The sequence below is a fragment of the Cupressus sempervirens genome, chromosome 2, assembly GCF_028749045.1.
Source record: "Cupressus sempervirens isolate cs-2001-9-10 chromosome 2, ASM2874904v1, whole genome shotgun sequence".
In the NCBI taxonomy this organism is placed as follows: Eukaryota; Viridiplantae; Streptophyta; class Pinopsida; order Cupressales; family Cupressaceae; genus Cupressus; species Cupressus sempervirens.
In genome coordinates, this window is record NC_143119.1 from 505,026,349 (window position 1) to 505,039,501 (window position 13,153).

At 37.5% G+C, this 13,153-nt stretch overlaps 2 protein-coding genes across 8 annotated transcripts in view; both read left to right on the forward strand.

The window, feature by feature from the left end:
- The first annotated feature begins 556 nt into the window (after positions 1 to 556).
- On the forward strand, positions 557 to 1,372 carry LOC149573203 (uncharacterized). The gene has a single exon (XM_089815926.1). The coding sequence runs from the start codon at positions 557 to 559 to the stop codon at positions 1,370 to 1,372; it is 816 nt and encodes a 271-aa protein (XP_089672052.1).
- A 2,281-nt stretch (positions 1,373 to 3,653) lies between these two features.
- The window catches only part of LOC149573204 (uncharacterized), a 77,762-nt gene continuing 68,262 nt past the window's right edge, over positions 3,654 to 13,153 (forward strand). For 5 of the 7 annotated variants that reach the window (XM_089814382.1, XM_089814380.1, XM_089814379.1 and 2 more), the window contains exons 1-2: positions 3,654 to 6,735; positions 6,878 to 6,934. In XM_089814382.1, the coding sequence (XP_089670508.1) occupies positions 4,020 to 6,671 (2,652 nt within the window). In that variant the 5' untranslated portion in view covers positions 3,654 to 4,019 and the 3' untranslated portion in view covers positions 6,672 to 6,735; positions 6,878 to 6,934. The remainder of the gene's footprint in view (positions 6,736 to 6,877; positions 6,935 to 13,153) is intronic. The other 2 variants (XM_089814384.1, XM_089814385.1) reach the window with 1 other exon arrangement.

The window sequence follows — 13,153 nt, forward strand, 5'->3', positions numbered from 1 at the left end:
GAAGACATTTGGATCTTGGACCAGCCTCTTTGTGATGATCTAAGGTGGAATAGTATATGGAGCAATGCAAGAATCAATTTGGTTCTTTTGTGGGTGATTATTGGAAGGATGATATGTGGGTGGATCTTCATAGTGTGGACCATAACTTGGTTGAGCTTGGCAAGTGTTTGAATGCATTCTTTTTAAACCATGAAGAGGATGTTTTGATATGGAAAATTGACCCTAGTGGTATCTATTCTATTGCCTCAGCCTATGCTAACTCTTTCGATGATCATTATGAACCCTACTGGGCTAAGGCTTGGGTGAAAGGCATGACACCCAAAGTTAATATCTTCTTTGGATTCTTCTGCAGAATAAAATTCTAACTCTTGATAATCTTGAGAAGAGAGGTTTCATCATTCTTAATTGATGTATTCTTTGCAAGAATGATGAGGAATTGGTGGATCGTATTATGCTGCATTGTCCCTTTACCAAGAAGCTTTGGGATAAAGTTTGTAGCTTACTAAAAGTGGATTGGGTTTTCCATGCTACCATCCAATTGTTCTTTACTAGTTGGATGGCTCCTTCCAAAAATGCTTTGATTGTCAAATCGTGGGACTTCATTCCTCCTTATTTGTGTTGGGGCATTTGGAAGGAGCGCAATGATAGGATCTTTAGAGGAGTGGAATCTAGTCCTAATCAGGTGTTCTATAAAATTAAGGTCCTTATGATTGAAAATATTAAAATTATTGGTTCTGGACAACAACCTTGTAATGAGTGGGAAGAAGGGGTGCTTAATAGTTGGAATATAAGGAGTTTGGGAATGAATATTAAGGATCTTAATCCAAGGGATAATGCTAGATGGGACTGTTCTCTGGTGAATTGGTTTAAGATAAACTTTGACGGGGCCTCAAAAGGGAACCCGGGTAAAGCAGGATGTGGAGTTGTTATTAAAAACTCTAATGGTGACTATGTGGGTTGTATGGCTATTCCAATAGGGGATCAAACTAATCATGTTGCAGAAGCCTCTGTTGCTCTTCATGGTCTTATCTATGCCAAAAGTATGAATTTGAGGAACATATGGGTGGAAGGCGACTCCTTAAACATAATTGATTGTTTAAATAAAATTACTGAACCATCGTGGACTATCAACAATATTATCTTCAAGGCTATTAGCATTATAAATTCTTTTCAAACTTGCATTATAACTCATAATTTTAGAGAAGCCAACCGTACTGTTGATTGGGCTGCGAATGTGGCTTGTTTCAGTGATCATAAAATCATTTGGGATTTTTATGAGTCCTTACCTCCAGATGGCCGCCAACTTATCGAGTATGATAAATGGAGATCTAAGCAAAAATATTTTAATTATGATGGTGTCAGTGATTTGTAATTATGAGCTGAACTTGTTTGGAGTGTGGTGGGTTATGATTTTTAGAAAGTCGAGCATTTCACACGGATTCTAGGTAGTTTTTGCCATTCCTCTTTTCGTCTGTGGTGTGGCATTTACTTATAGAGTGATTTGGGGTTTTTAGAGAACGAAAATTAGTGAATTTGGTGCAAAGAATATGAGGGGAAAAAGGAAAAGGGTGGAGTTGGCTAGCCTGCTCAGAGTGGAGGAACAAGACGAAGGTGTGGGATATTCTGAGTTGAGGCAATTTCATAGGGTATATGGAAAGGCTTAGTAGTAAAAATTCGGCTATTACGCACCAATTTATCAAATCATGGAAGGATGGCTCTGTGATGGTTGGTAACCAACAAATGGATGTTACCGAAGAAGTAATTGTGTAGGCCACGGGGCTGGACATGGACGAGATTAATTTTTATCAGGAGAGGAAGCTCTCAGACAGGGCCATTGATGATGTTGTGGAGACAGAGCAGGAGAAAAGTCACTTGGTTAAAATAGGTAACTCATATTACAACTTGACCTCTGTTTCTCGACCATGGCGATTTGTGTTTTTTGTGATAATGGAATATCTAACTTTAGATGGGAGATTCACTAAGCTGTATGGGTATCATTTCATGTTGGCAAATCACTTTCGACATGATGTTAGGATCAATTTTTCATTTTATTTATTGCAGTCTCTTAGTATTTTCACTCAGGCTATCCAGAAAGACCTGAATGGTGAGCATGTTTGCCATGAGGGTCTTATGGTCCTAATAATGAATGTGTTAAAGTCCAAAAAGATTGTGAAACCTAGGGGTAGTTTGAAAGGGGCAGACCAGGATACGAAAGGGAGTCTCCCAGATAAGGGCTATGATTTTGATACCCAAGATGAAGCTGAAGGGGGTTTGGGTAGTTTGAAAAAGGGCTCGGTGGCAGTTCCAAAAAGAAGAAAAAGATTGTTGAGGAAGGTGATTCTGATCGAGAGAGCAACTTCATGGAGGAATTACTGAGAGACCACTATAATAAGAGGAGTGGAGGTAAAGGAAAGAGTAGTAAGGGCTTTCAAGATGATCGGGTTTCTCCTCCTTCTGATGATGAGCCTTTGGCTCACTAATTGGAAAGGAAAAGAAAATCTTTAAGGCGACAAAAGGATAGGTTACAGACTAGGAAGAAAGGGGACTTAGACAATGAGGATGTTGGAGAACAGGGGCACATTTCAGATTTGGATGATAATATTGAAGGTGGGTTCAGGTCATCCAAGGGTCTTTTTGGTAACCCGGGTTCAATTTTGAAGGAGATTGGCTTCCTTAAGCAACAAATGTAGTTGCTGGGCAAAGAAATGGAGCAAGTCAGCAAAACTGCTAGAGGTGAGCGTACATTGGGCCAACATATAGACAAACTTTCAGAGGTTATTGAGAATGTAGAAGAAGTTAAAAACCTCATGCATAAGATACCATTGCTTGAGGCCAAACAAAGGGTGATGGATAAAGAAATTAGTGGTATTTAGTAGAAGGTGTCAAAAATGGATACTAAACTGGGCAATTTGGAAAAATTGTTCAAATAGATGGTGGACAATGTGGGTAACCTCTTGAAGATGAATGAGAATGACAAAGGGCAGGATTCCCCTTTGGTGGCAGAGACTCAAGGACCAAGCAAACACACCCATGCTCATTCTAAGAAGAATGAGGATGTCAGTAAGAAGGATGAGGTGAAGGCCGATGCTGATAATATGCATACTTTGGTGGATCAATTTGTTGACCTGATAAATACTTCTTAGCTGGTCGGTTGCTGTTCTTTTACTGTCTTTTCCAGCTCTGTCTTGAGTGACCTCATAGTTGTTCTTATTGGAAGTTTGTTTCGTGTTGTCCTGTGCTACTTTTCTCTGATGTTTACATCTCTTGTTTATCTCTAGACTTTTATTTTTTTGTAAAGGTTTCGGATCCTTTAAAACCTGTTTTTACTTAATCAAAACTCTGTAACTTATTGAAGAAGAGCTACTTTGAATTCCTAAATGTACTTAAAAAACCAAGTTTACTTAAATCAGTTTAATTTGACCAGCTAAAGGTTTCGGATCCTTTAAAACTTGTTTTTACTTAATCAAAACTCTGTAACTTATTAAAGAAGACCTACTTTGAATTCCTAAATGTACTTAAAAAACCAAGTTTACTTAAATCAGTTTAATTTGACCAGCTATATTCAACCTCATAAACATTAAAAATCATCCATCTAGTTTTTGTTTTATTAGTACTCTATTTATATTACTTCCTTTGCACCTGATCATGGCATCTTTATTTTATGCAATTGGTAGTATATCTATGGGAGGAGTAAAGGATCGTTACTGAGAGGCGGTCACATGGCGAATAACGCAGTCGAACCATGTCCTCCAAGATATTGACGATTCAGATTAAGCGTACAAATTGCAAAGAATATCACTCTTTACAAAATGTTAGAATGATATATGAACCTGTCCCATTCGGGAAACGAAAACGAGTACATTTCACCCTGAATGCAGATCGCAGAGCATGAAGGGAGAAAAGGTTTAGCCAGCCCCAATCCCATCTAATGACAAGAGGCCATCAAATCCAGAACCCCCAAGAAGAACTGAAATTTTTTAAAAAATGAAGAAAAATGAAAGAAGAGTTGTTCAGATCCCATGGCAGCAAACATCAGATGGGGGAGGCATATACAGGTATCTCACACACACCTCCACACTTATCTCTTTAGAACATTTTTTCACAATAGTCGAACAATTCAATCCGACAATTCCTTTATGAGGGTTTCCAGCGTTTGCGCTCACAACCCACCTCCAACTTGTTCTATTTCGGGGCTAAAAAATTCAGGTCAAAATCTGGAATTGTTGAACAGAGTTTTCGAGACATTAAAGCAAGGGCATTGGGGTGCTATCGAAGAACTAATGCAAGAGCCGACTGCATTTCAGTTAGTACAGATCATGAAATTAGTACGAGACCCAACTATAGCCTTCAGACTTTTCAGACTGAGGTCTTCACAAGAAAAAAATGAGGAATGTTTTATTACATTCTGTTGCAATGTTACTCACATGCTTTTGAAGGAAAACATGTGTGGTATTGCACAAGATGTGCTACGTTATTTGGTGCAGGGAAACTTAGGAGTTTTGGTGATTTTTGAGACCTTGTGGAATAGTTTTAATGGTGGGTATCATTCCCATTGTATAGTTTTTGATTTCCTGTTCAGGGCCCTTGTGAGAGCCAAAATGCTTCGCGATGCAGTGAATGTATTTTATAGAATGAAGAGTCTTGGTATAAGACCTTGTATTTACTCTTTCAATATCTTTTTAAATATTTTGATTCAACAGAACAGGGCACATATAGCCATGGAAGCATTGACAGTTTTAATAGTCAATAAGATTGTGCCTAATGTGAGAACTTTCAATACAATCATTAATGCTTCTTGTAAGATAGGAGATCTTCAGAAGGGGACTAAGTTCATGCAAAGGATGGACAAGTATGGGTGTGAGCCCAGTGTATACACTTACAACACACTTATTAATGCGTATTGCAAAGTGGGCAGGTTTCAAGAAGCGTGGAAGCTGTTGTGCATCATGATGGACAGGGGTTGTGGCCCTGATATCACTACTTACAATACTCTTATTAACGGAGCTTGTAAGTTGGGGAATTTGGATGCGGCATGCAGGCTTTTGAATCAAATGTTAGAAAAGGATATCATTCCGGATGTGATAACGTATAATACCATCATCTCCGGGCATTGCAAGGCTGGCCACACAGAGCAGGTGAACCATCTCTTGAACGAAATGCTCCAGAAGGGTTTAGTTCCCAACCTTTCCACATTCAACACACTCATTGCTTGTTATTTCAAGTTTGGCAGAGAAAAGGAGGGCAATCAAATATTAGATTACATGCTTGAAAGGAACATACCTCCTGATATATGCACTTACAATGTGCTTATTTCAGGACATTGTAGAGCTGGCAGGCTAGAAGAAGCAATCAGGCTCTTAAACCAACTAATTCTAAATGGTCTGGCTCCAAACAACTTTACGTATAATACCATTATTGCTGGGCACTGCAGGGTTGCCTGCACAAGTGTTGCATTCAAACTATTTGATAATATGGTAAAGAGTGGTCTTTTGCCTGATGTGATTACTTATACTACTCTTATAATGGGGTTATGCAAGGAAGGTAATATACAGGAGGCACATTTGCTTTTGAGGGAAATGTTTGGAGAAGGTTTGGTTCCTGACAAAATTGTATACACTGTATTGATTGATGAACATCTCAAGAATGGTAATGTAGAGCAAGCTTTTAAGCTGTGGGTAGAAATGGACAAAAAAGAAATTCCGCCTGATGTTATTGCTTACACTGCTTTTATCAACGGGCTTTGCAAGATAAGCTACACAAAGTGGGCACATAAATTCCTTAGGGAAATGGTAAAACGACACATTTTTCCTAACAATTTCACTTATAACTCATTGATCGATGGACATTGCAAGGAAGGAAATTTATCCTCAGCTTTTGGGATAGAAAAGGAAATGGTTAAAAATGGGCTTGCGCCTAATGTTGTTATTTTTAATACTCTCATGAATGGACTTTGTAAACAAGAAATGATAAGTACAGCAAATCAGCTTTTTACCCTCATGCCAAACAATGGCTTGTCCCCTGATATTTTTACCTACAATATTTTAATTAATGCTTACTGTAAGGCAGCTGATATGAAGCGAGCTTTGGAGATCATGAACATGATATCATGCAGTGGTTGTGCTCCTGATGTTATTACCTACAATACTTTGATAAATGGTCTTTGCATTACAAATATGACTCAACTAGCTTTTAATCTCCTTGAGAGCTTTGTTTCCACAGGATTTTCTCCAGACACATTCACTTTCAATACAATTTTGGATGGGCTCTGCAAGGATTCGCTCGGTCTGGTTGTTACTTTGTTAGATAAACTTTTTAAAATGGGTTTCATCCCTGATACGGTGTCCTATAATACACTGCTTAGTCATTTTTGTAGCCTTGGAATGCTGAATCAGGCTATGATGTGGTTGGGTAAACTTATGAAAACATTTTTTATTCCCAATGCTGTTACATATGAGATATTGGACAATGTTCACTTTGGTGGGAAATGGTCTACCAATAATCCAAAAAATGTCACTAGAGAAGGATATCTTTTGCATTGTGTAATGCAGTCAATGATTAACAGGTCACAGAGGCAAGAAGGCACTCAGATGCCATTTGTAAATTTTAATGAGAATCTGGACAGTGTAATAAGCTTAACTGATATTTATTCTAAGGTTATACAAGACAGATGAAAAGGGTCATCAAGGTGTTTTAAAGAGCGACGACTGAGATGCTTCGACTTGTAACAGGCCGATGGTAAGCTCTAGAAGTGGTCCCTTTTGAAAAGGAAAGTCAGAGGCAGATGAACTCTTCAATAGTTGGTCAGCTGTAAATTAGAAAACATTAGAGCCCCATTGAACAGTTAAAATTAATTATCAAACTTGCTTTTTGCTCACAGATTCAAGACACAAATATAATCTTGAAGAGATGATGAAGCATAGTACCAAAATTATGGGTAAGTCCTCTCAGTCTGTTGTTCAAATGTTAGATTTCAGAGTCCAGACAAAACCTTGTCTTCCTTTAAGAAAAGTTCAAATTTCAGCTCCACAATTTTATGCTTATTTTAGTGCACTGTTTTGTACAAAATTTACCACAAAGATATACCAAATTAAATAATACCAAAAAGCATTAAAGTCAAGAAGAAAGTATCCCTTCTTAAACAATAGGGTGTTGGTAAAATTTTTCCTAAAAACAAGAACGCTGTTGTTTCCTCTGGAACCATAAGTTGAGCAGTGCACAAAGGCGAGTTTTAAAAAATTAATTGTTTATCTCTTCTAAATCCATTAAGTTGGATGCTTGTGAAGTAATATTTGTCTGTTTAAGCATTACATGCATATGGGGCATTAGTGTCTCTCAGGTCATCAGATAACCTGATAATTGAAGTGAGCCAATATTAAACCATATTTAGTTGAACTTGCTTCAGAATTATGTTAATCTATCCTAATACTACTGGAACGGAACAATGAAGATCCAAAAAAGTTGAATCATCACATGTAGGACAGTTCTCAATTTCAATGCATTTACTGAAAGGGTCTTGTTTGAGACTGATAAACTTTCCAAGCAGTCTCTGGTAAGTTGATTGGTTGGACTCCAGATGGCTTCTTGATTATCCCTGCCAACTTGCACTTTGCTTTTGGTAATATATAGTGTTCAGGACCCATCAATCAAAAGGAAGGTGGCTCACCTTGCAAACTTTTTATAAACAGTCCGAGCCTTGGAGGCCTGACAGATTTTAACATATTGAAGCACTTTTTTCTTTATTTTAGTTGATATACCCAACCTACATTCTTAGCTTCAAGTCCTCAGTGTACTAGTTACTAACGTTTATTTGAGTGCATGCTGAAACAATTGCTTGTTCTCATGACTTTCGTAAAAAAGCAAAAAATGACAATCTAGATTTTCTTCTTCATGCCCAATTCTGATCTCTTTTTATTTCTTTATCATTCCCGAATAAGTGAAATGACATGATTGCCTATGTCAAGTGTTTATGGTACTTAGATTCCCTTCTAAATGTGAAAGGAACAAGTTTTGAAATTGAACACATATAATTTTGAATTGATCTATACTTGTTTGGACATGCTCTGTTCCTGAACAAATTGATTAATGCCTTCCATAATTTCAGTATGGACTTTTGAATTTGTTGTCTGTAGCTTCAGAAAGAGTTTAAAATGCAGCATTTGGTTGTCCTTTTCTATGTTTCCATTCTGTTACTTCCTATGATAGTTTGTGGTTGATATTTTATAGAACTCTTTTTGATTGTCAATAATCATGATCCACAGCCATCAAAACTAAATGATGGTATACACTAGGCTGTATTATATGATTAGATAAATGCCTTTTGGTTTGTTGGTCACCCCAGTGATCCTCTATGGATGTGATAGATCAAAGGAACAAGTTTTGAAATTGAACACATATAATTTTGAAGTGATCTATACTTGTTTGGACATTCTCTGTTCCTGAACAAAATGATTAATGCCTTCCATAATTTCAGTATGTACTTTTGAATTTGTTGTCTGTAGCTTCAGAAAGAGTTTAAAATGCAGCATTTGGTTTCCTTTTCTATGTTTCCATTCTGTTACTTCCTATGATAGTTTGTGGTTGATATTTTATAGAACTCTTTTTGATTGTCAATAATCATGATCCACAGCCATCAAAACTAAATGATGGTATACACTAGGCTGTATTATATGATTAGATAAATGCCTTTTGGTTTGTTGGTCACCCCAGTGATCCTCTACGGATGTGATAGATCAGAAATGGAAGCAAGTAGAAAGAATCCAAAAACATCCAATCATCAACAGCCTGAAAATTTAAACTGCTTTTGCTTATGAGATCTTATTGGCAGAAACAAGTATCTTTCCTTTAGAGGCCTCGACAATGGTCCGGTTGTTGAGCTACCTAAAGAAAACTCAATAATGGAAAATTACTGTTGGCCTAAGTTGATTATGGAGAAAATACCAGACAGAAGAAAGAACATGTGGATGAAGCAAACCAACCAATGGGTAAAAAATTGGGATGTTAACATACAAGAATGCCCAGATAACAATGAAGAAATAAAATATTTGTGTGGGAAAAATGCAAGAGTAACACATGGTGGTCCAAGTAAAATGGTCATAAAAAAACCTTTTATATCAAAGAATTTAATCTCATGGGAGACCATTAGGAAATAGCATGTATGAGAGCGAATTTTAAATGGAGAGCAAAATGCTAATAGCGCAGCTTAGGACTAGCTCTCATCATTTAAGGTGCAAACAAGGTAGATGGATGATACCTAAGGAAGAATGGGAAAAAAGGATAGGCCTATTCCGCAACATGAGAGTGGTAGAGACAAAGTGACATTTTATCATGGAATGCCTAGCATACAATGGCATCCATTCTGCATATGTGGATGTTTTGAAAGTAGAGAACTTAAGTCATTTATTTGAAGAAACCTAGCCAGATAGATCAACGAATCTATTGATCAAAATTTGTCGAAGAGCAGATTTGAATAAGAAGTTACAAATTGCTTAAGGTTCTTGTCACCCTATTCTGGGGTGTGATATTTTGGAGGTCCCATAGGCTGCTTTGACCTCGTGGACATTATTAAAATCATTCATTCATTCATTATGATAGTCAAATTTGACAAGGAGGTCAAGCAGGGCTTATGTCGCATGAGCATACCACAAGATGAGTAGACACATCATAAGGAAAATCATCTTGAACCAAGACTTCATAATTTTCCAATTGAAGTCTGCACCAATAATTAACCATGACCTATCACATAACAAATGAATGAAGGATTAACAAGTTTGAGGGAGATTAGCTAAGACAAGAATAAGTTCCAATAGGTGCAATTAGTGAAGGGTCAAAAGACACGAAGACAAGGGAAATCATTGGAAGCAATTGGCAATTGGAAGAGACAGGGCTCTTCAAAGCCGTGAGAAGGTATAAATGACAAGTTCAGCCTCTAAGAAGATGATGATAGAATAGAAGCAGTTATAGCTATCGATCAAGAAGATAACATGCAAATCATGAATAGGTAAGCAACAAACTTCTAATCATTTTAGAGCTATTATTACAAGCATCTAGCAATCTTAATAATTGCTCTTTTGGTATACATATTGCCTATGCATTATTTGTAAACATTTGCCTCTTATATACATCTATCTATGACTGGATCTAAAATGCATATATCTGTTAATAGACTTGTTTTTAAACCCTCATCATGTAGGGAAGGTGTAAGGAAAAGGGGACAATATGAGTGATAGGGAGATCTTTCATCTTGAGCCCTACCCTCTTGAGGACTCCTACAAGGTCCTTATCCTGACCTTTTTAGGGTTCTTTCTATAACCCTACACTAGAGGAATTCTTACTCCAACTCTTCTTCTCCTAAAGATCTCTCTACCAAGTGGATTCTCCAAACTGTTCACTCTCCTTGGACTCAACTCACTAAGTCTACCTCCAACCCACCATGGCCTTGCTTATTACTAACTTGGATGGTAAGGCGTCCAAACTACATGTTCAACTATGCTTGATGGCAATTTGTTCCCATCTTTCATGGATTTGCTATCAATCTCTTGGAACCCTTGAAAATAGGGTTAGTAGCCTTTTAGGTCTAATTAGGCCTCCTAATTGAGTTTTTGAGTAATAACTATCAGACTTGCCAAACAAGGCCCCGAATAAACTACCATGCTTGATACCCTTTTCAAAGGACTCAAAGATTTCTAAGGTTTTAGGGTCCCAACCTGTGCGTACAACCCCTTCCTAGAAATAAGCCTAAAAGGGGTTTCCAACTTGTTTGTGCGGTATGGAATTCAAAAGAGTCAAACACCTCTCAAATGGATTCACCGTGTCTTCCCCTCTTGCACACTGGTTCTTTACACATCCATCTACACCTCTTGATCTTAGATTGTTCATGTTGATCCATTAAGCCTTCCATCCTTGCTCTGCAACTTCCAAAACTCCTAGTCGGGTACACCTTGTCTCACTTAGGGCTTGGCATTAAAAATAGAAAACCTGCAAATTATGACTCCAAACTCTATATGAACAAAGTATATACAGTGCCCTAGTATATTCCAAGAGGTTGCACAGTTCCCACCATTGGAATCTAAGTAGGTCACCCCTAGGGCATGTCCATGTTGCTTGCCAGTGGGAACTTGAGGCCAAAGATCCACTCTTGGGCTTAGATAGGATAATCAAGAAGCTTCCCATTCCGATCTCCTTTTTGACTCCACTATGGTGGATTATTGACCTTAGGGGATGAGGCATGGATACAGAAAGTAGGTACAAGCTCTCTACTAGGTAGTTCACCCCATGTAGATAGTCATGTTGGTTGTCATTGGGGCCAAGAGGGGGAGTGTCAACTCTTTTCCTTAGTGGAGGATGGCTTCAAGTCGACCTATCTTACTTCTTCCTCCAAACCCTAGTGTGTTTAAATAGGAGTGACAAAAATAGTTAAATTCTTGATATAAATATTATTACATGTTATTATCTAACCCTAATAATTGAAAGTATATAAGTATATGTATCCTTGGTTATGGTTGTAGGGTCTAAATCTAGACTTCTATTGTTTAAAGTAGATATTTTACTTGGTAAAGATATAGCCTAACCCTAACTCATTGCAATTGTGATTATAGGGCCAATTTGGAAGGGGACATTACAATTGGTATTAGAGCATTATACTTGCCAGCCTAAGGGGTGGATAATAGTTAATGCCAACTAGCCAAAGGGCTCAGAGCGATTTGGGAAGAGAAAGGAGAAGCTTACATCAACTATGAGAAACAAATGACTATGAATTTAGGGCTTTCATGGAGTAACCTATCAAAATCACATGGAGCAAAATGAAAAAATTGAAAGAATCCAACTTTTCCTTCAAGTGATCCAAAACCTAAATAACAAAAGTTTGAGATCCCACTAGAAAATTGGGAGGGGAACTGACTCCAAGCACTTAAAAATAACTACCCAACAAGGGTGTTAAGCCCTAGATCAACAAGACCTTTCTTACCTAGGGAAGAATACATGGTAGAAGATGAAGTAAATAATCTAATCCTTTATAATGTGGAGCAACTTGTAGAAGTATTCTTAAGATTTGATCTCAAAGTTAAGAGGGATGTCTCCTTTAGAGACTATTGTGATGTCAAAACACAAATTGGACCTAATAGAAGAGGTCATGCCAACATAGATTAAAAGAATAGGGTTAGTAGGATGGCCCTCCCCAATTTTGACAGATTCTAGAAATTTACAACATGTTCATGTGTCCAAAAATTAGACACCTACCTTTCAGTTGGCTCCACGATAGAAGAAATCACCATAAAATTAATCATGCTCCCCATAACAAGAACAATCCATGATTGGTGGCACCATGGCTTTATAACCCAAGGGCACCAACATATAACCACTTATGATGAATTTACCTAGAAAATCATCACAAAATTTGATCATAACATCTTGGTTGGTATTTTAAAGAACTAACTCAACTAAATCGACATGGAACAATTGAGGGTTTTGTTGTCGAATTCTAAATGCTAGCCATCATGGCACCAACATTCCTTGAAGGAGACTGATGAGGAGAAAACAAGAATAAAGTTTGTAATAGCTTCACTATGAGATGGAAAGAAGAAATTGGAGAAAACTACGACAATGTCATGAGATGAATGACAGAAACATCGAACACAAACAACACCTTACAGGTTGCATCCATTCATTTACGACAAGCACACAGAGATGCTGCCCTTTCACCACACATGTGCCACCTCTATTTGCGGCCAATTCCTGCACTCGACCAAAAGCAAATTACGGTACAATCTTCCTACCTATTCTTCAACATGTGCTGTTCTGTTCACATGAAGATTACACAAGCAAGGGACATGATGTCTCAAAATATTCTCTAGGCGGCTGTTCAACAACCTGTGCCCTAGCTGCAAAGATCTCATTACAATATAAAATTTAAAACATTGGGACTCCACACATAGAGATTAAACAAAAATAAATAATAAAAGCAATTGCAGGAAAACCAGAGTTTTTTTTATCTCTTATTCCATTCCACAGAACATGAACAATATCATTCAACTTCTTTCTCAGTCTTCTTCCCACTAGAAAAGAAAAAAATCATACTCTCCCAGAGGTTTTGGAGAGAATATATAAACATAGGTAAACAGTTAAAAATTGTTTTTGGCAACCACTAGACCCGTAAAGG

Bases quoted from the DNA above. Each gene is read 5' to 3' on its own strand.
- LOC149573203 (XM_089815926.1), top strand. From the start codon at position 557: ATGGCTCCTTCCAAAAATGCTTTGATTGTCAAATCGTGGGACTTCATT.